Source organism: Dreissena polymorpha, chromosome 6 (genome assembly GCF_020536995.1).
Source record: "Dreissena polymorpha isolate Duluth1 chromosome 6, UMN_Dpol_1.0, whole genome shotgun sequence".
NCBI classification, from domain to species: domain Eukaryota; kingdom Metazoa; phylum Mollusca; class Bivalvia; order Myida; family Dreissenidae; genus Dreissena; species Dreissena polymorpha.
This window is the reverse complement of record NC_068360.1, coordinates 8,027,094-8,051,733: the sequence shown is the minus strand read 5'-3', so window position 1 is coordinate 8,051,733 and position 24,640 is coordinate 8,027,094. Positions and strand designations below refer to the sequence as shown.

At 33.5% G+C, this 24,640-nt stretch overlaps 2 protein-coding genes across 5 annotated transcripts in view; one reads left to right on the top strand and one right to left on the bottom strand.

Annotated features, from left to right (window-relative positions):
• Positions 1-24,640, bottom strand: part of LOC127836235 (uncharacterized) — a 478,549-nt gene that overhangs the window by 221,470 nt on the left and 232,439 nt on the right. The window lies entirely within an intron of this gene.
• The window catches only part of LOC127836244 (thrombospondin-2-like), a 160,591-nt gene continuing 147,690 nt past the window's right edge, over positions 11,740-24,640 (top strand). Inside the window, exons 1-4 of one of the 3 annotated variants that reach the window (XM_052362734.1) lie at positions 11,740-12,077; positions 12,973-13,122; positions 13,287-13,457; positions 13,772-14,118. In XM_052362734.1, coding sequence (XP_052218694.1) covers positions 12,065-12,077; positions 12,973-13,122; positions 13,287-13,457; positions 13,772-13,902 — 465 coding nt within the window. In that variant the 5' untranslated portion in view covers positions 11,740-12,064 and the 3' untranslated portion in view covers positions 13,903-14,118. Of the gene's footprint in view, positions 12,078-12,972; positions 13,123-13,286; positions 13,458-13,771; positions 14,119-24,640 lie in introns of those variants that run through there. The other 2 variants (XM_052362733.1, XM_052362732.1) reach the window with 2 other exon arrangements.

The window sequence follows — 24,640 nt, the reverse complement described above, 5'->3', positions numbered from 1 at the left end:
AGAGAATGGTCTTTTTGGGTCGGAAATCAATTTCCGCCTCTATTCCGCCCGGAAACAATAGTTTCCATCCCGATTCCACCTCATTTCCGTCCCATTTCCGCCCCAAAATTTCGTACGGGCAGGGTGCCAGAGAAAAGGGATATACATTTGAGATCAGGTCAGGGCTCCATATAAAAGTGGTTAAATTGTATACATTTTATATGGCCAGTGCTGAAGAGAAAGTGGGCATATATTTCCGAAAATTTTACCATTTAAAAATGTTTAAATACCGCTTGACTATCCACTGCTGAAAAAAAGGCTGAAACAAATATTCTCGGCATGTGCAAATACTTAAATATAGGCCCTATTTAAGCACATGAACAATTTTGTGACCCCCTGGGCTGGGTCAAATTCAACCCCAGGGGCATAATTTGAGCAAACTTTGTAGAGGACTACTATATCTCATTACATACAAAATGTGGTAGCCCTAGGTCCTAGAGTTAAGGACAAAAATATTTTAAAAGTTTTCACATAATAAGCAAGATATAAACGTATATAATGTTCAATTTTCTGACCCCCGGATCAGGGTCAAATTTGATCCAAAGGGCATAATTTGAACAAACTTGGCAGAGAACTATAAGATGTTACTGCATACCAAATCTGGTAGCCATAGTCCGAATGGTTTTTGACAAAAGACTTGTAGAGTTTTCACAAAATAGGCGCTTTATAAGCTTTATAAGTTTATTCAATTGTGTGACACCCCGGGGCAGGGTCAAAGTTGACCCCAGATGCATTATTTAAACAAATTTGGTAGAGGTTTATTAGATGTCACTACATACCAAATTTGGTGGCCCTAGGCCCAATGTTTATGGACAAGCAGATTTTTAAAGTTTTCACAAAATAGGCCCCATTAAAGCGTATGTTCAGTTTTGTGACCCCCCGGGCAGGGTCAAATTTAACCCCAGGGGCATGATTTGAACAAACTTAGTAGAGAACTATTAGATGTCACTACATACCAAATTTGGTAGCCCTATGCCCTATGGTTAAGGACAAGAATTTTTCACAAAATACGCACTATAAAAGCATTAATTCATTTTGTGGCCCAGGGCAGGGTCAAATATGACCCCTGGGCATAATTTGAACAAACTAAGTAGAGGACTATATAATGTCACTACATACCAAATTTGGTAGCCCTAGGCCTAATGGTTATGAACAATAATTTTTTTTAAAGTTTTTACAAAATAGGCATTATATAAGCATATGTTCAATTTTGTGACCCCCGGTGCAGGGATAAATTTGACCCCAGGGATAAAATTTGAACAAATTTGGTAGAGGACTATAAGATGTCACTACATACTTAATTTGATAGCCATAGGCCGGATAGTTATGGACAATTTTTTTTTGAAGTTTTCATAAAATAGGCCTTATATAAGCATATGTTTAATTTTGTGACCGCCTGGGGCAGGGTCACATTTGACCCCAGGGATAAAATTTGAACAAATTTGGGAGAGGACTAATAGATGTCTCTACATACAAAATTTGATAGCCCTAGGCTCGATGGTTATGGACAAGAGAATTTTAAAGTTTTTACAAAATAGGCCTAATATAAGCATATGTTCAATTTTGTGACCCCTTGAGGCAGGGTCAAATTTGACCACAGGGGCATAATTTGAAATTTTGGTAGAGAACTATAAGATGTCACTACATACCAAATTTGGTAGCCATAGGCCCAATGGTTATGGACAAGAAGATTTTTTAAGTCTTCACAAAATAAGCCCTTTATAAGCATATGCATATTCAATTTTGTGACCCCCAGGGCAGTTTCAAATTTGACCCCAGGGGCATAATTTTAACAAACTAAGAAGCAAACTCATACCTGTCACTACATACCAAAGTTGGTAGCAATATGCCATACAGTTATGGACAAGAAGATTTTAAAGTTTTCACAAAATAGGCCTTATATAAGCATAATTATGTTCAATTTTGTGACCCTCGGGGCAGGGTCACACTTGACCCCAGGCGCATAATTTGAGCAAACTTGGTAGAGGACTATAAGATGTCACTACATACCAAATTTGGTAGCCCTAGGCCCAACGGATATGGACAGAAAGATGTTTAAATTTTTCACAAAATAAGCACTTTATAAGCATATATATAATATTGTGACCCCCAGGGCATTTTTAAATTTGACCCAAGGGGCATAATTTGAACAAACTAAGAAGAGAACTATTACATGTCACTAGATACCAAATTTGGTAGCCCTATGTCATACGGTTATGGATAAGAAGAGTTTTCAAGTTTTCACAAAAAGGCCTTATATACTTGGTAGAGAACTATCAGATGCCACTACATACGACATTTGGTAGCCCTAAGCCCTATGGTTATGGACGAGAGGATTTGTAAAGTTTTCACAAAATAGACCCTATATAAGCATATGTTCAATTTTGTGACACCCGGAGCAGGGTCAAATTTGACCCTAGGGACATAATTTGAACAAATTTGGTAGAGGACTATTAGATGTCTCTACATACCAAATTTGATAGCCCTAGGCCCAATGGTAATTGACGAGAGGATTTTGAAAGTTTTTACAAAATAGGCCTTATATAAGCAAATGTTCAAATTTGACCCCAGTGGCATAATTTGAACACATTTGAAAGAGGTTCACCCCAGAAACATTCCTGAGAAATTTCTTCAGAATTGGACCAGTAGTTTAGGAGAAGAAAATGTTTAAAGAAAAAGTTAATGCACGCACGCACGGCGCACGACGGACACAGGACCATGACATAAGCCCCAATGGACTTTGGCCAGTGGAGCTAAAAATAATATTTCAAGTATAAATTTAATCTACCAATGTGTACAGATACAACTTTACATATATTTGACTGTATTGAATGTAGGAGCTAGTTTAAATATCCATTAGAAAAAACGATCAGGTGGTGAAATATTCATTGCCTGAAGCTCTGACCGTGGAGCTTTGTTTATATATCTTTAAACAAACTGATTAAAGAAGTTAAACAATTCATTGGTACAACAGAGGGAAAATCATCCCCTCTAAACAACATGAAACATAATTATGTTTAATATTTTTGGATCTGTTTCTGGATAGGTACACACCTTCAGGTATGCGCGCTGTGGGAGAGAGATTGGAGTGACATACATTTTGGATTTAATTTAATTCACTGCAATTCATCACTGAAGTTACAGTATGATCTTATTTGATATAGATGTACATGATTGTATCACGCAACATATATTAAATAATTATCAGTATAAAAACCTGCCATGATTTCAGTATCATTTAAATGATTTCATTCAAGTTTATCATTCATATACATTAATTTTGTAAATATAATCAATAAAAGTATACTTGATGCAAACATATTTGAAAAAATACAGTTTGATATACTGTATATAATGTAACTACAATTCCAAGCAGTCCATCAAACCATAGCAACCCAGCCACCTGGTGTGCCAATGCACCAGCAGAAAAGTCAAATGCCTTCTAACTTAGTGCATTTTCTATTTATAACATCTTAATTAGTTACAGGTACATGTTTACATTTGTATGTGTTTGAAAACATGTATAATCTTTAATCACATTATCTGACCATGCATGTCCTTGATTTCAAAATCAAGGCCCTGGTCTGACACATTGATAACATTAACATTAAACTGTTACCAGGCTTCAGAAATTAATTTTTATTGAACTATGTTTGGCAATCTAAATCAGGCACTGATTTTTCTTGTCTTAAAACAGTCATGCATATCAGTTGTTGCCTCTCGGAAATAACCTATTTGTGCTTACTTGTCACAACCTTAAAACTCTCCACACTACAATAATAGCAAATCTGGATTTAGGTGATCTTCAATGGTACATTTACACTTTAGCTGTGTCACAAGAGTGTTGGTAAAGACAAGTCACATATTTAAATCTAGGTCATGTCAAACTCAAAGTGTCAAAGACAAATGAAAGATGTGTTCATAAATTATTGTCCCATTGTTTACTACGGCTGTGAGTTTTTATATAATATAACTGATGTGCGAGAATATTCACATTATCTTAGTATATCAGGTTAAGCAGCCTTGTAGATAACAAAGTTGGCTAGTTTTCAACGCCGCTTCCGGGGATCAAACTCGCAGCGCAACCTCCTGCAATCAAAGTCGACACTCTACCACTAGGCATTTAGGTTGATTCTGAAATTGTTTGATCCCTCAAGAGCAACCAAACCAAACATTAAGTCAAATATTGCCGACTCAGTTTTATTGAGTCAGTCTGTTCATGAGAGATAATGAAAGGTGCAACATCTCTCAAGCCCCCTTGCATCGCCTTAAGCAATATTCAATGCTCAACACGAAAGTGCTGGAGTCATTGATCCCGAGCATGCCGAGGATTAATAAAAAACACTGGATTAATGTTTGAAATAAAATAATTTGATTAATGACAACTTTAATATTTGAGCCAAGTCACAAAAGGAAAAGGGCAGTCTAATCAGTATTCAATTAAACTATTTGTTATTGTCAGAAAGCCTTTTTTAAGCAAACAACTTTCAAGCAACTGGAAGCTGATATGGATCCAAACTGGCCTCAATCGTTTTAATGTCTCTTTTACTGTGACACAGTTCATTTAACTTTAAAATGATATCAAGTACTAAAAAGAAAGAAGAAAGAATAAAAACCAGTTATTTAAGTAAAGAGTTTGTTATCAATGTTATAATTTCAGGACAGCTTGGTGATCTGTAAATCCCATATGATATGTTGATATCGGGTTTCATAGTCAATCAATAAGTCGCAAAATCTCAAATAGAATTTATAAAGCAAAATGTGACTTAAATTGATACTAAAAATACCAGTATGCCAGTTTTGCCGTGTCAAGATCCAGAAAGTCCTTCACCATTGTTGTCATTAGCGGAGATTTAGTGAATAAATAACTCATATATCCTAAATGACAGTTTCTAAATAGCCAAACAAGCCGATTTATGCTTTAAGAAAGTTTTTACACGAGTGCAACATTTTCTCATGGGCGCGGCCATTGTTGTATATTGAGTCACCGGTGTGTAGAAATACCGAAATCCCCGTAATTACCGAAATCTCCAGAAATACTCCGAAATCCTCCGTAATCCCCCGAAATCCCCAATAATATTAATTATTTATCAAAATACTGCGGTTATTAAGATAGAATATTTCAAATGGAGGCACGAGCGTAAACCGTGCTGTCAGAGAATGTTATAAATTAAAATCAGCGAGGTATGCCGATTAGAAAAACCGAGTTATCTCAATCGGACTTGCTTGGTCTTTTACATAGGTCGCCATTATGAAGAATTTTTTCATGGTATCATAACTTAGACGATGCCGAAGCAGCATCGTCAATAAAAAAAGCCCCAGATGAATTTTTGACACTTGAAGGTCTTTACAGCGGGGATTTCGGTACCTGAAATATGCACTATGAATTCATACTGGGAATCCCAATAATAATGTTTATATTTTAGTTTTTCACGATCACACTTGGATAAAAACAATGTTTCATCAGTGATTTCAGTGTGTTAGCAATATTCTATATTGATATCCACAGTAGTTTGAGAAATGATCAATATTAAGGGGGATTTTTGGGGATTTCGGTGGATTTCTGGGGATTTCAGTGGATTTCGAGGGAATTCGGTAATTACTGGGACTTCGGTATTTCTACGACACGAGCATTATCTCAATCGGACTGTCTCGGTGTTTTACATAGGTCGCCATTGTGAAGATGTTTTTGATGGTATCATACCTAAGACGATGCTGGAACAGCATCGTCAAAAATGGCTTATTTGTATGGTTGGTATAGATGTGTTGTTTAATCCATTACTTCAATTACTTCTGATTGCTTTAATTGCAATGATGTGAACTCAAACTTTGTATTTACTAGTTTTTAGCTCACCTGATTGCTCAGGTGAGCTTTTGTGACCGGTCTTTGTCCGTCGTATGGCCGTCCGTCCATCCGTCCGTTAACATTTGCTCGTAAACACTCTAGAGGCCACATTTCTTGTTCCATCTTCATGAAACTTTGTCAGAAGCTTTGTCCCAATAAAATCTCGGCCGAGTTCGAAACTGGGTTGTGCCGGATCAAAAACTAGGTCACTAGGTCAAAAAAAGAAAAACCTTGCAAACACTGTACAAGTCACATTTCATGTCCAATCTTCATGTAACTTTGTCAAAATGTTTGTCTTAATGATATCTTGGTTGAGTTCAAAAGTGGTTCCGATCCGTTGAAAAACATGGCAACCAGTGGGCGGGGCAGTTTTCCTAATTTGGCTAAAGAGAAACCTTTTAAACACTCTAGAAGTCACAAATTTTGCCCAATCATCATGAAAGTTGATCAAAACATTGGTTCAATTGATGTCTCGGACGAGTTTGAAAATGGTAGAGATCGGTAAAAAAACACTCTAGAAGTCACAATTTTTTCCGGATGATAACTCAAGAACGCTTAGGCCGAGGATCATGAAACTTCATAGGTACATTGATCATGACTCGTAGATGACCCCTATTGATTTTCAGGTCACTAGATCAAAGGTCAAGGTCACAGTGGCCCGAAATAGTAAAATGGTTTCCAGATGATAACTCAAGAACGCTGAGCCTAGGATCATGAAACTTCATAGGTACATTGATCAGGACTCGAAGATGACCCTATTGACTTTCAGGTAACTAGGTCAAAGGTCAAGGTCACGGTGAATTGAAATAGTAAAATGGTTTCTGGATGATAACTCAAGAACGCTTATGCCTAGGATCATGAAACTTCATAGGTACACTGATCATGACTTGTTTATGACCCCTATTGATTTTCAGGTCACTAGGTCAAAGGTCAAGGTCACGATGACCCGAAATAGTAAAACGGTTTCCGGATGATAACTCAAGAACGCTGAGCCAAGGATCATGAAACTCCATAGGTACATTGATCATGACTTGTAGATGACCCCTATTGATTATCAGGTCACTAGGTCAAAGGTCAAGGTCACAGTGCCAAAAAACATATTCACACAATGGCTGTCAAGGTCACGGTGACTCAACTTAGAAAAAAGGTTTCCGGATGATAACTCAAGAATGCTTCGCCTAAGATCATGAAAATTCATAGGTACATTGCTCATGACTCGCAGATGAAATAATGATGAAACTTGACCAGGATGTTTGTCTTAACAATATCTAGGTCAAGTTTGACATTTGGTAAAGATTGAATGAACCGACTCCTCTCAGGTGAGCGAACTAGGGCCATCTTGACTCTCTTGTTTAATATTGGCATTTTGTTGTGAAAATGGTAATAGCCTAGCAAATATTGTGTCATTACTGTTAATTAAGTTTATACAACATATTTTCAACAAACCATCACGTCATTATCAGTACCTTTAATACATTCACGGGCCAGGGACTGCACAAGATAATGAGCGACCTATAAATAAAAGGTAAATAAACCAAGTATTTGACAATGGGCTGTACCTGTGTTTTTTATTTATTTCTCAATGTTTACTTTATTGTGTGTTCAGATAATAGATGACGCATTAAACAACATAACGTATTAACTGGTTAAATATGCTCCTTATGTGTTTTAATAGGTCATATTGTAATGTATTAGAGTATGATTTCTTAATGTATATTCAATATGTTTGACAAAGTATTGTATTGACGTCTTGACAAGTACCTGTGCGCATCGTAATTGTTTGACTTAATCCTCTTCTTAATCTTCGAACATTGTCTCCGTTGTCATCTTTATTTATCTTAATGTGAATAAAAACAAAATAGGAATACACTTACTAAACTGTTTTTTTAGAACACAATTTTTCTTATAACATTCATTTACATTCATACTCATAGAACTGAATGGCGAGTATAAAGTACACATCTATCTTAAATATTTTAAGAGCCAGTACACAACTTTTCGACGTTCTTAAACTACTATATTTTATATGCTTGATGTAGTTTGTCAGCGAACAAAGATTCCTTTTTATTAGAAGATGTGTTATCTGAGTGCTATCACCGTTAGTACTCTTCACGTGTTGGTAAAATTGACGATCTTTACATTATACAAAAAACATGAGAGTTTATAATTTAGTTTTGCTAGAGAATCCAGTGTAACAGATACTTTTTGTGTGTACTCGTTTATGTTGGTAAATTGTGGTTTATGTTACCCGTCCTTGATTTGTGCTGGTCGACATGCCTATGTACATGGCGAATCGTGTTCCTGTCTTTCCAAGGAGGCGTAAACATTACCCATTTTTTTAATACGCCGCATTTTTCCATAAATTTAGTACATTCCCAATAAGTGTAATATATGAACTGTAGTAGTCGTTGAATGTATGATGTTAGATTCAGAAGATGATGGTGACTTTCATATAGGATACTCATCGCCTGTCCATGTATTTATTCAGCGTGATTTAACAGCCTTTTGAGCCTAAGCATGACAATGGATGATCATATTGTAAGTCCTTTCTGTGATTTAAATCAGTAAATTAAAGTTGCATTAACCTTAATGTTGGTTCACCTATTTTTGACATTGACGAAGAATAAGTTTACATCTGTTATATGGTTCTCATAGTTTACATAGTTCGCACTCCAATGTATGTTTTGAAGTAAAATAAGATGTTTCTTGCAACTAAGTTGAGTTATAAGGACTGGGTGGTCCCATTACCAATCTTTGCATGCATTTTATGCAAATAGACAATTGATGTATTTATTGTGTGTCATGAACATGGTGAATGCCTGACCGAAAAAGGGATAGTGTACAACGCTTGTTCAAATTAAGTTGGCATAAATGTTGTTATGTGCTAAAACATCCAAGTCACTGTTCAATAGTTTAATATAAAACGTCCTTTGCATGTGCACTTAGTTTGAAGAAGCATTTTCTTCAAACTTTGAATGAATACAAACAAATGAATAGCAAATTGCAATCCAGTTGCAAACTCAAGAGATCACCTTTTCATCATAACCCTTAAAACCTTAATTTGAGGCTTGTGAACGAATGCCGAACATTGAGACACATCACAAAATTAAAAAACAAAGAGGAAGGCATAGCAGTGGCGCTTCAATTTTTGTTTGTTTTAGAATCACCAAACTAAACACTTTAAGTTATTCACCACGCAACAGAACCAGATCGGAAATATCGTTTTGATTCTGCCTTATTTTCTCAGCTATAATTTAATGTGTGATAATAATGCAACTGTGTAATGTTCCCAGCTAAGGAAAAATAACAACTTCTACAAAGTTCGTCATCCCCCGTAAATTAATTGATTTATAAAATAATCGGACCACAGTACAATTCAGAAAAGTTATCGTTACGATTATGTGGCTAACTTGGTTCTAGTTTGCTTGTTAATTGGTACAACCTTCTGTTTAATACAGTGCATACAAAAATCCTATTTCTCGACAACATCTTTTTTATTTTATTAGAAACATACAAAACTCACCGTTGTTGCCATTGGGATTGGAATCCGTGTTTATTACACTGAGCTCCTTGCTATCGCTAGTGATGCCAACCACACATTCCGCAAATTTCGACGCTTTAAGTTCAATCACAGCAGAACTCACTCGGAAAACTTGTAACAGTAAGCAATATTGTAACAAACGCCAAATGAACATTTGATATTCGTAAGAGCAAACACATGTTGTCCTAGATTTGTAGACAATCGGTAACTCACATAAAAATGGATTGTAGCAATAATTGCTTGTCTATTTATGTGTCTGGAGTTGCATCACTTCTAAGTTTCAAACATATTTTGGGTGATAGAAAATCTACAAATTGAAATGTGTTAAATGTTATTTAAAAACCACTTACTAAACTTGTTTTTGCTTCTAGAAATCACATTATTTGCCAAATAAAAAATATACATATAAATCTTGCTATCAGAAAACCAGCATTAATGACAATTTAAAAAAAAAATTGTTGTATATTTTCTCTATATGTTCGGTATGTGGTTTGATAAACGTATTAGCAGTAATACATATCTTTCCATAACATTGAATGATGCCCATTCACGTTCACCTCTTTAACGCGTTTACGACGTTCCTCAAAACTGTATTTAATCACTGTAATATCCTTCACTATGTATTTATAATTTAGATTATATTGTATATGCCTAACTTAGTACAAACATCTCTTCCGCTCTTCCTCCAGAGCTATCGTAACCGAGTAATTAAAACTGTGCTTATGTGATGTAATGTAAAAACAGCGCATAACATAGTAAAAAAAATTAAGGCATGCTCCAATAAGTCTCTAAAATTATAACCAGTGACTAGATAGCAAACACATAATACAACGTAGTTTTATAAAGTATTACTATTGTTAACTCAAGTTCGATAATTGTTCCGAATGATATCAAGAACAAGCAAAAAACAAACTCCTTACGCAAAACTGCAAATCACTTGTTTGCTGAAAATTTAGAAATAATGTATATGACGATTAACCGAAGACGTCGCCATTGTGATTGATGTTGGTTTTCTTAAGACTCAATTAATGTGCATTATCTATCTATATGCGTTGATTGATTGTCTTCAACATTTATGAAGTGCTCATTGTTTACTTATTGTCGATGGTTCTTGGTCGTCGTGGTCACCATGGTCACAGTGTGAAGTCACGTGCGCACACGGTAACATACATCGGACACGCACTTGCACTAATCCATCTCCCGCCCTCAGGGGTCAGAACTGCTTTGGATCGAACCAGGGAAATAGCGTTTGCAATCTTGCAAAAAGTCCAGGTAGATATTCAAATACACAATCTCATTGTTTTGAGATTCATCGGAGTATTGTGAGAAATGAAGTGACAAAATATAAAATGAAAAATACAACACTTTTATTAATTGATTAAAATTATGTGCCTGATGTTTTTATTAATATATTATGTATCTTAATTGTTGTATTTTAGGTACGTGTACATTAACAGTTAGGTTAAGCATACTGTATCATTTTTGGTATGGTCATTATTAAACACTGTAATGTATTGCTAAATTCAATAAATCAATTTACAAACATTGTTGGTTTTTCATTAATGTTTTATATCTTTCTGAAAACGAAACACAATTTAAACGTACTCTTAATTACTCGGGTGTTCGAACTGGCAGATGAGCCGTCTCTTGACTACATTGTTAATCAAGCATCTGTATCTCAGTCTGTGGTTTCATTTAAAGAATTATGAATGCATTGAGGTCAACTGTCGACATCGGACTGACGCGGTACACATTATGAGAACGAAACCTCAGATAAAGGTCCAGATATCGACATTCTCCCGTTTAACAAAACCCAAATATGCTGTGATACATCGGACTTCTAATGTTTTAATGTTCAATTGAATATGGCGCAATATTCAGATCATATCTGAATGTTCCACTAGCAAACTACAATGTTATAATTTCAGAAATCTAACTTTCGAACTGACATTAGTAACATATCTTACATATCTTCGATTTCATCATAACTCGTGCAAACATTTTGGGATTCGCGCATTAGAAACGACCGTGGTTATTGAACCTTTTATCAATTACTGATCCTATGTCATAAAAGTACTGTACTATTATATAAAAGTTGTTTTCGTTTCACTTTTTTTATTTCAGAAATTATTAATATTAGATAAACAAGTAGCAACATTTTCTGACAGATTACCCTGCTGAGCGCCATGCTTAAATATTAAAAGTTTGCATACGTGTCAAATAACATTAATCATCAATGTTTCCTAGAAGACATATAATGACATAAATCTATATTGGTAGACCTTTCATTGGAAATATTATGCTGCTTATTGTATGGTTTGTAATTGCACCACAGTGTTTTGCAAGTGAAACAATTACATTGAATTACTCTGTATGTAAGTAGGTTTTCATTAAATATTGATTATATTTGTACGAAGTTACCCCGTCATTATTTTCCTTTGTCCTATTTATGTTATGATACTGCGTTATTTTAGCACATCAAGCATATATTTCATTTTCTAGGAGTTTGGTCTCCATGGTTCAATGACCAGTGTTCTGTGACATGTGGAAACGGGACCCTAACACGTGTACGTCGCTGCTCCACTGGCCACGTAGAGGATTGTGACGGAAACAGCAGCGAAATAGTTCACTGTCAGGACATGCCTTGCAAAGGTAGATTTTGTTAGCCGAAATCGTCTATAACTGACTTTAATGAGACCGTCAACCACAAACGACGAACAAATAAAAGCTCTAAAATATACCATATTTTTGAAAATTATTAGTTTATATTGATTTAAATATCACGACTAGTATGTTACATTACCTGAAAGCGTTGTAAAATTTCCATATTTTCAGTATATTCGGTATACAATTTTACTGGGTATGTCCCGGGGGGTATGTCTACCAACTGGTAACTACTAGCTAACTATATATAACGCAATTAGATTAATAATCATCGTCAATTGTCAATTAGTAAACCCAGGAATGCAAATTGTACATGCGTAGTGAATTGTTTATGATTTATATATAAAATGATCAATCTACTTGCGTTATTTAGTGTGTGTATCTCGTTATGTCATCTAAATTTGCGATGTACTTTCGAGTTCAAATCGCGAAATTGTATTACCGAATATGCTGACAATATGAACTTTTTTGAAGTAATGTAATATACCAGTCGTGATATTTTAATCAAAATTAAATAATAATATTAAACAAAATACAGTATTTTAGAACTTTTATTTTTTCGTCGTTTGTGGTTGACGGTCCCTTTGTGAACGTTATGGTAGGAATGACGTCTCAAATAACATCAAACCATCAATATTGTCTAGAAGACATATGATGAAAGCAATCTATGTTGATAGAACTTCAATTGGATATAATATGCTCCTAATTGTATGGTTTGCACCACATTGTTTTGCAAGTGAAACAATTATATTGAATCATCTGTATGTAAGTAGGTTTTCATTAAATATTGATTAAATATATATGAAGTTACCCCGTCACTAATTTCATGACTCCCATTTATGTAATGATACTGCGTTATTGTAGCACATATTTCATTTTCTAGGAGTTTGGTCCCCATGGTTCGATGACCAGTGTTCTGTGACATGTGGAAACGGGACCCTGACACGTGTACGTCGCTGCTCTACTGGCCACGTAGAGGATTGTGTGGGAAACAGCAGTGAAATAGTTCACTGTCAGGACATGCCTTGCAAAGGTATATTTAGTTTGCCAAGAATCATCTGTCACTGACTTTAAGAACGTTATGGTAGGAAAGACGACTGCATAATTTAATGTCGTCTATCAAATGGAACGTCTATAAATATGTTTACACAGGTCAGAGATTATAGTAAATTATTACTAAGGACTGCTATATTTAAGTGGATGGGTCCTGGTCATCTTGGTCACCATGGTCACACTGTGACGTCACATGTGCACATGGTCACAAACATCGGACACGCACATGTACTAATCCAGCTCCCGCCTTCGGGGGTCAGAACTGCTCTGGAGTCAACCATGAAACCAGCAAGTGCACGCTTGCACAATGTCCAAGTATGATTTTAGATTTTAATTTATATATTTATTAATTTAAATATTAGTTAAATAATAAACGTTTTCTATGAGATGTATAATGAATCATTAACACCGGATTGGACCGAATATATTTAGACAGATTGTTTTGCGTTTTTAAAGCGATGTAGATATTGGTTAAGCTTGGAGTTTATAATCTATCTTATATAAAAAGTATTAGTTACGTAATAACTGTTTGGATGAAATATATTATGAATCATGAAAACCTGATTTGACCGAACAAGAGTCAGAATATGACTGTATTGTGCTTTACAACTATGTGGATATTGGTTAAGGTTGGAGTAAGTGGTTCCTTGGCGACTGCTCAGTGACCTGCGGTAACGGGACCCTGTCAAGGATGAGGATGTGTTCTTCCGGGCATGAAGAGGACTGCCCAGGGTCTGCCATCGACACTGCCGTGCTCTAAACTGCCATGCTGACGCAATTACACTTTTGAAAATCAAAATGTCCGAATGATATCAAGACCTTAAACGTTTTCATATGCAAAATGTAGATAAAAACATCTCCGTTAAAGTGTGTTGTATTGTTTTGACAAGTATGTGAAATTGTTTAAACTATCGTTCGCATATATAAAGCTGAAACTCTGAATACTGTCACTCTATGTGAAAAAAACGTATAAGGCAAAGATGATAAAAAAATGCATAGTTTAAAAACTATTGAACTCAAAACAGAAGAACACCGCTATTTTGAAATTGTATAAACCGTCTTAAAAATGTGAGCATGTTCGAAGTAATAAAGTAAAATAGGGATCTTAGTATTAAGATACACATATAAATGTTTGAAGGTGTCCTTAAAAAGTGTTAAAATCAACAAATCATGCTTTCTATTATGTAATTGTATTCATAGTTTCAATGAATTTAAACGATTTGATGAATTTTTAAAATAAACACAGATGATATTGGGTAAAATATTATAAGGACAAATATATTGTTTGAATATACATTAATTCGATAATTAATAATGATGTTGTAATGAATTAATGAAGAAAAAACTATTTTTCAACCTCACTTTCACTTACAGTTCAAAGTTCAAATGATATTTTTGTAAGTGGGAAAACAAAAGTACAGAAACCTCGTTCGATGCTACTTTGAGACCGACATGTGTAGGTGGAAAGATACATTTCTAGGCGTTACTACCAAAAGTTAGATCAGGTTATTATGCATGTCTGAACATAATGGTAGCTGTGCAAATAACCCTCTCGTATCTTTTCAAACACATGTACCAGGTAAGTTGGTCAACATCATTCTCACATTACAAGGCCTTTGTAATATATGTGGATCAAAACACGTATTCATTAATAAATACGTGAACGTTAAATGAAATGCGTTTACAAACTTTTAGAAATAGCAATAATGATCCGAAAACAGTATTTATTTTCTGTACTGTGCGTTTGTATTCATTTATGTATAAGGCTCATTATCGCCTAATGCTCCATTCTGCGCAGACTTGGAATATGGTACAGCACTTCAAGCTAATGAACAGACTCGATTCATACACGTTAAGACGAGGTTTGAAATAAAACTATAATATATATAGTATTTTAATTTGTGTGTATTATTTTATGCTGTTGGGATTGGGGCAATGGCATGTGGAGCATCCGGAGGAAGCCTCACCAACCACACTCACATGCGCCGGAATAGGGAATTAAACTATATTTGCTTAATTTAGACGCGCGCGTACCAAACACTGGGCAAGTCGGACAGCCCGATGAATTACCAGTAAAGCGATTCTAAAATTTATTTGTGTATTGTCATGTTTGTGCGGAAAGTAAAAAAGGGTCTTTAAACATCATATTATGTAAACAAAATCACCAGCATCCAGAAACGTTTGTTAGCAGTATAATGTCCCTCATTAACGGATATAGACCAGTTCAAAACAACAACAGCAACAACACAATCTACGTCCAAACTCGAAACGAACATATATAAAATTGTCAGTGCCTTATAGCGCCCAAGGTTTGCATGTCACAATTTAACCTAAATCTAAACACTTTATATGGGTATATTTAATATATTGACGCTTATGAATGAATAATTTAATACAATATTGACACATTAAACATATTTTCTAAATAAGATAAATTTGCAAAGATATAACATAATTTTACCCTTTGTTTTTCACAAAATGAAGCCCCTTATTGTTTTGTATTGCGTTGTATTTAAAGATTGGGATGAACGTTTCCTGTTTCATGACTTTATTTGGTACACATATATTAAAACACCTATTTGAAAAACTGTGAAAAAGATTCTTGCATTCATGTTATTGCAAACATGCGAGACAACTGGATTTGCCTTACAAAGTGTGACTTCATTATAACAAATGTTTGTTAAAGTATCACTGCGGACAAATATTAGGCAGTAAAGCTGGTTAATTATTAGTGTTTCTTGGCATCACATAAGGATAAAGATTTTTTTACAGCTTGTAAGTGGTTTTTTTTTCGGACATTTTAAATGGGTTTTATACTTAACCTTTTGTCGACTACTATATACAAATATTAACAATTGTCACTCTTATATTTGTCGAAAACGGTCTGCAACTGGCTCGCCCTGTAAAACCTTTCATCTTTTGTTTCTAAATTATAACATAGAATGAAAGACTGAATGAGCACTTTTTATAATGACATTTTAAATTAAACAAATATTACAACAAATATATTGCTTTTGTGAAGAACTAACTATAAATAGAAATGACACGGTTTTTGCGTTAAAGCACACCATTTTCATACAACTTGTGCAATAGTACGAACGTACAGACCAGTAAGATTTCTTACTTCTATAGCCTAACTATACCAGTAACGTCAATGTCTATATTTTTGAGATACTTTTAAATAGATCAAACAATAATAATTAAAGAGCAATTAAATAATTAAAATGTTAACGTTAAAAGCAATAATGGTATACTGCTCAAACGCAATATGTTCAATATTATTGACTATAAATAACTTATAATTACACTCTAAACATGTACAATGAATGCATATAAAAATGTTTATTAATTTAGATTAACGTTTAACTGTCCATGGTTGGAAATAAGAAATATGCAATTGCACCTCTTGTTCAGAAAGAAAAAAACACATACACACGTGCTAAACAATAACGCCACAAACAATGATTCACAGTTCAAAGGTCAATATACATATTGTTTTATACCTCTGCCGGTAAACACAAGATCTCGAGGTGGCAACGGACTGTTTTAAAGTAAAACATGTTTAAATCACGCAGTTTTATAAGAGAGAAAGATATTTAAAAAGAAAGTGCTTAGAAACAGTTCAGTCTGTGAGGATGTTAGACCTGTTTTATTCAAAATGTACATTAGTAACTCCTGTCAATGTTGCCATAACCTTAATGCACTAAAACCTATTAACTGAGTAAATTAAATATATAAAAAAAACGAGGCATTCGACAGAAAAACAAGAGCAAAAATTAAGAAATATTATAAACCCACGTGAGGATCGACCATATTTGTATACATGGTAATTACTTACGTTAGCCAATAGTGATGCCATTATTATTGTTATTATATGTTTTATAATAGTCATAATCACTGCATAAAACACGAGACAATAGAACTGTGTTTTACAATAAATAAAAGCTCTCTAGATGCGCATTGTTTAAATTTTATACTCTTAGTATTTGAAAGTATATTAATACATGTTTATATTGGAGTAATGATTCTCAGGAATCAGGAGAAAAAGTATTGTCCGCTAGTCTTTCGTGTAAGAAAATCGTCCATATAAAATATAGCCTAGACATAAAGAAATCAGCTAAACAATAATAACGAAGATAAATGATACGTACATCTTTTGAAAAAAAACATCAGAAATACCTAATATTTATAATATGGTCTATATATTGATTATTTAGACTGTCCCTGTTATGTTGAAGAAATCGTTTAAGTTCTTTATGTAAAGATATACGTATTGATTTCAAAGGGAATGATGCAGACCTATGTCTCTGATCACAATAATTTTATTTCGAACTCAAATGTTTAAACTTTTTTATCTACGTTTTATCGACCCACAAGGTCAAAAGATGCCTTCCTCCCAATTACAAAAGTTATGATACCAAAAATCCATCAAACTACAGAAGCATGGCGCTTGTGAATATATTGTCTAAAATATTTTCATTAAGTTAATGTAATTACATTAAGTTGTGGTATGAAAGTGAAAATATATTTAAGATCATCGATTCAGATTCAAAGATAACCTCAGTTTTGTTCATTGCAATTGCATTTCATTAATGCATTAGTAATTGTATTCAAATTGTTTAATAAATACCATAACACTCTATAACGCATTTATCAATAACGAACACTATTTTGAAAAGACTATACATGATACCTTGTTGGTAAAACTAGTCAAGTCAAGTGTAAGTTGTGAGATTTTTAGCTTGCTTAAGTCAATCAAATCATTTGTTGATATTATTTTAACAACATAAACACTAATCTGAAATTGAGAGCCATACGTGTAAATATAAAAAATGTAACAGTGATTCTAGCTGTAATCAGTTTCTTTTTATAGATAGTGTTGTGTTATAAAAGTGGTATATAGCTTGACCAATTTATCTCCCGATATACATGCAGTTTCTAGAGTTTCATAATTGGCTATTTTATATACTACAAATGTTTGATATTTGGTGTTGGGATAAAGTAGAACGTATCCCCGTACAACTTTAATGTTGTCATATGTCAGTCTTCAGAGGCTGTAAGAATTTGAGCCATTTGTATATGTATATTTTAATAACTTAAAAACCAACCCATTAATCGTTTAAATTGATTTGCGATACCTGTGACACTAGGAAACTAAAATATTTAGTGTTATATTTATTTCGCGCGTTATATTTATTTCGCGCGTCACGTTTTTGGATTTTAATTTTCCCTTTTCTGTTTGCATAGGCACATTTGCATAAAAACGTTTATGGCGAGTGTTTGTTTTGTGATAAGTTATGGTGTTAATGTGATGCGCGGCTACCATTACAACGATTTGAAACCCCAATGCGTTGCATTGAATGTTTCTAGGAGGTCATCCCAGCGTTAATCACATAGAACACAAAGAAAGAAGAAATGTGATACATAATGATACAAACAAATATTTATTACCAAAGCTATCATAAAATGAAGGAGGAAAGTAATTGTTACGACAATCCTACCTAAAATTATCACAGTAATCGCCCCTTTTTTGGTAAGCCAACAGTTTATGGTCGTAGTAAATAGTAAGGATTTAAACGTTAAATTGAAACAATGAAAACACGTAAGGAAAATATTATAAATTTATTTCATGGAAAAATCGTGTATTTAAATTAGTGTTTTGCATTTTCCAACATGAATGGTATTGATAGAGGTGTTTAAGAAATAATAGGAATAAAATGCCTGAATACGAGTTTTGCCCCAAACTAAGACTAGATTTTCAAATAATTCAACTAAAATATTCGCTTGCCTGTCCTTAACGAAACCTTTTAGATGGATCCGTTAAATATATAAAATTGCGAAATGAGCCAAATATAAATCTCTTGTAAATTAACAAATGCAATGTTTTGAAAATTATCTAAGTAAATCTTTATTACAACTGACTCAGGTTGTTCGTTTGATGTTCAACTTCTTAATCTGTAAAAAGATTCCGTTTATAGACTTCATTTATTCACACGATTGTTGTCCTGTCCCACAAACATTTACGCTTCTCTAAATAAAAAAGAAACGGACGATAACAATACAAAATCCATAAATATTTTGTAATTAAATAATGTTTTGAGAGCTTCTTTTTCAGTGTTGATCAAATGTTACATATTTCTTAATGGTTTCACGCAAGTTTATGCAAATAGTAACTCGTAACGGCACAAAATATCCATTATAACTACATATAAAATTATGTATAAACACCATGTTTATAATTTTTAATGTTTGAATCGTCACATAATTTGAAACATATTTTTATAAACGTAATGTGTAAGGTAAATCTTGATTAAACTTACAAATGTTCAACTTTTTGGTGAGGAACAATATGTTGGACTTTTGTTGGTGTGAGTATGTTGTTGATGCTTTTTATAAAATTTCTAAATTCCTGATTGGCGGCGATATTGTATGTTCCTTTGCGAATAATTTAGGTGTGGTTGGCATAAACTTAAATATGCAGTAGATGTATAATCTAAATATTTACAGAATCCAGTTTTAATTAGAATTATTTTTTTTCTATTCGAAACTGAAAAGCTTAAAGGTACATGCGTTGCATTATGTATTGCTGTTTTGCAAATTAATCGAATATGAATAACACATATGAATATGAATTTCACGAAACAGTTTCGTTAGTGAAATTCTTGCATATTTATTGCTTATTAAAGTAAATTTCTTGTTAAAACTACAACTAGTGTCTCAATTCAAGTTATTGGATTTATTTGATGTATTTACTTTATTCATATCTATTTCATTTAAATATTAATTTGCAAATAAATTACAGTAATATTTTGTAATACATTTTTTACTTTATTTAGGCAGTGTCCTACTGCGAATCTGTATAAGTATGTTTGATTTTTTAATAAGTTATTTAGAAAATTTAAATTGAATACATAAATATATTAAATTTGGAAGGAACGAATTTGTGGGATAACATAATTCCAATTGGTTTGCAACGCTTCAGGTGCTTCACTAATGTGAATTATTTATGCAAGTTGAGTCATTCAAGCAACACTTTTCACACGATTAAGAACACGATTAAGCAAATTTCAAATTATGTTTAAAATAACAAATATATCCATGTTTTTATTCAAATATGTGCATGTATGTACTTCCAAAACCAATAATGTTTGTGTTTATATTGTTGTTGGTGGTGGTAGTTTTGTAGTTGGTGTTTAGTTTTTTGCATCTTAGTTAAAACTTATGTATTTTATTATTATTTTAGCTCGTGGCTTACTTAAACACTCTCGAGTCCATTTATTGGGTAGAACCAGTACATGGGGTATTTCTCTAAAGAACCCCTAAACAGAATACATGATCTCACGGTCGTTAGACGGGCACCATATAGAACCCTCAAACAGAATCCATGATCTCACGGTCGCTAGACGGGCACCATATCCACTACGCCACGTAGACCTTCTATGCATCTCATGTATGTTGATATATACTAATATACCTTTCTTTATTAAATCTCAGAATACATGTATGCACATTTTAAATTTGCTTGAAAGAAACATCACGTGATCACCGAATGTACCCAATGGAAGCTGAAAAAAAACATTGCAAGAGTGTCCTCTCTTTAACTTTAATTCAATTCTCTCATTGAGGCCATTTCATTGTTATCGTCTATCGAGATGTAGTATAATAAACTATTCATCCCCTGAAAATTATGACTCTTATTATAAGAAATGCATTTTCTCTTTTTAGGCATCCAATTATCTACTACCAATGTAATATTTATGGAATCATTAAGATAATCGTCTTGAATATGGAATCTGGCACCAAATGCATGCAATACATTATGCACATAAGACTTGATATCGGAGTTTTACTAACCGTTATTGCAGTATTTTGCCTTGAAATGAATCTATTTTTGCTATATCATTGGTCGCGCTGTATCCAGTTGTAACCAGATACTAAGTTTTCATTATTCATAAGTTTTGCTCCAGGAAGCATGGATCCTGGTTAACGGTCTGAAGTCTGAATATGTTATCATTTATTTTAAAGATATCCCGCAAACTTCAAAGTTATGACCTTTTTTTATTGTCTCAAAGTTTCTTCAGAGGTTTTAATCGAATAGTTTTATTTGACTTAAACATAGAATACATTTGTTCAAACAACGTAGACGCCTTATGTTGCAAATCTGACGAGCAGAAAGCTACTGTTAATGAAAAATAAGATACAAAATACACTGTTTAAAATTTAAAAATGCGTGTCATTGGAAAGTATGGATTTGAATGGCGTGTTTTTATATTCGGGTTCATCAACAAACTCAATATGTTAACCACTTAGCTGTTCCATAACAAATTATATGGACGAATTGCAAACCAAGGCAATTATGAGCATAAGTCACAGAAAGCAGTCTGTGTTTGTTTTCCGCGGAACTGTTAATCGTCGACGCGCATTAAATGACATCAACAGGATTGTTTAACGAACAATAGAGTTTCTCTTGAACCTTTTTTGGGGGCCAAACTCTAACTTAATATATTTATAGTTTTAGAAATTTATAAAAAAAGCACGTTACCATAAATGTGAACTTACAGTAAACCCGTTTTTGAAGCTTGTTTCAATTTCGTGCAAATGTTTTAAACAATAAAAATATATTATGGTATAAGGTAATTAAAATTTCGTGTACAATACTTAATTTTTATCTTAAAAAGTAAGTTATTGTTGTTCTGGTTAATTTTAGGTTGTACTGAATGAACAAGGAACAAAGAGATGCCACCTGAGTGGTGAGCACAGACAAACTTATAAACCAAATAGGTTTCAATGTTTTCAATGTTCACGATAATATCTTAAGTACTTTCCAAGTTATTACCATACATGATTTTCATCAATAAATCCCGGACACAAATTTAAAGATAGAAAATGCTGTCATTCAATTAGATAATTTGGGTGTTAATATTAATGGAGCGTCTTGAAATGTATGTAATCAACAAGTCCCGGTTGCAGATGACATGATTGAAAAAAATAAAATCGTTTCAAATAAAACATGTGAGTGTCAACATTAATTTATCGTCTTGAAATTAAAATATAGAAAACATTAAATCACATTCAGTCATTTTAACACCAGGCTTGTTGCAACTTGATTTGAGTATGAACCAAATTTGAGTATATTATAAGTATTGTAGGAATTCAGGTTAATCAAATTGAAATCCGCCTTACATTGCGTTTTAGGCGCAATCACTAAATTATTCAAGTAAGACGAAATCTCACTGACAGACTTTGTTTTTCATACCATGATATGTGTTATAGTTTATTTACATATTAGTATGTTTCAAGGTACAATGCCTATTCAAAAAGTTGTTACATTATATGTTTTTGTTTTATGTTTATTTCTCGGTAGCGTCATTAGCTGTGAGTGAGAGCATATGTCCTCTCATTACAAGGCAGTCACCCAACGTCAATATGGCGGGTGTAAGGGTAACACATTACCATGATCTGAGATTATTAGTCAGCGTAAGTTTCGACGCGTCATTCAACCGGTTTAAACCTCAATGATTTAAATTGACCTGTGGCGTAAGTTTCGACGCGTCATTCAACCGGTTTGAACCCTAAGGATTTAAATTGACCGTTCCAAAGTGGTGACCCCGGCTTTAAAAATTGTTATGTTTTATGTCTTGTAAAGGCGATTGGTCACTTGCCTTAAATACAAGACTACCGACGGGAAATACGATTTTCTGTTCTGATAATCTTTTTGAAGGCTTATTATTCCAATGTATTTGTCTTAACTTACGTATTTTTCATACGTTTCTGTCAAAGTCATAGTATCAACAACATTATTTAAATCGGAATAAATCGACCAATATCCGGTGTCACGTCACATCCATTGGTTATCGATTACCGAGGTCTGATCATAAATTAGCCTTGATCATGATCAAAAATAGTATGGCCTTGAGCTGCTATATATTTATTTATGTATCATTAATGTCCGTTATTCAACATTCAAAGTCAGATAAAAAAGATATTTGCTAATTTCAAAATTATTTTGTGGTTTGATGGGTAACCGCTTGGTAATTATTTTCAGATTGTATTGCGTGGTGAATAAACGCACAGAAATAGGTTGTTCAGACTTCGCAGGTGGACAATGAAGTTTTTAAACACAAAATCAAACAAGTATAAGGTTTACAATATTTAGAAATGACTGTTATTGGAACGTCAAGTTCACCCAACAGCATGTTCAATGGTTGTCGTATTCGCCACCCTGGTGTTCACGATAATGGCGATGTTCACGATAATGCAATTTCGTCCAGCCTATGGGTATACATTTACATACCTAGTCGGAACCAGAATCATGTATATGAAAAATATGCAACTCATTGTATTACCATACATTTTCAGGACGCCTGCGTTTGCATCGCGTGGGAAAGATTATTGGTAACACCCATACAATAACAGGAGCCTCAATAATTACAAGTTAATATATTGAAATAGCAACTGATCCAGTATTGTCTTAACTTCAACCGTGAATAAACTGGCAATTAATTTTGTTAAACACTTATTTACGCGATTTTCAACAAAACCAGACTAAAATTATGTAAAAAGAACATACATTCCATCTTCTTTCTACCACTATTTATCGACATAAATGAATGCGTTCAAATAAGATTGCGGTTATGTCTACCGCCGCTTAACACAAAGGAATGTTTAATTTTCTGATACAATTAGAGCCTATAGATGAAAACACTCAATGGGCATTAAACAACAACAGATTAAACAAACCTACTAACGAACTATGGTATATATTTCGATTGCGAAAAAGAATCATATTATTGTTTTCTCTCGCTCACTGGTAAGTTTTTGGCTAAAAACTAGATAACTCGTTATATCTCAAAGACAAATAAGTGGGATAATTGTGGATATATTTGTGTCAATCAATTTTATTTATGTTCGAACTTTCCGAATATTTTTTTTCTTCTGCATTTAGGACACACAATACTTTATTGTATTATACTCATCAGTTGCTACATGATGAGTAAATTTAAAACATGTTCCCACTTGTTTAAGTACACCTACATGCATGTAGGAAATTAAGTATCAAGTACATGGTTTTTTAGGATAGTCATGTTTTAGCGCTTACCGCAGAGATATACACAAGCAACTAATTGATATTTGATATCATGTTATATTTACAAAAAATGTTGTTTAATAGTTGTATTCAAATTAACCGTTTTCATTGATTGGTAAAACAATTTTCTTTAAAATCATCTCTGTTTTGAAGATTCGTAACTATCCGCCTAAAGGGGACGCACATTGAGTGAAATTCAATATTTGTTTTTTAGTCATAGCCACTTACACAATCTTGTCAGTAAACTAGGATAGAAAACATTTCATTTGCATATGATCGCCGCAATCTGATTAAAATTCCGTACTGTCATTTAGATTGATGTTCGGTTATGAGGCTTTTAATTAATGTTTATTTTGGATATGTAATAAAACGAACTAACGTACATGGCAACATCTGTTAAATGAATATGGAA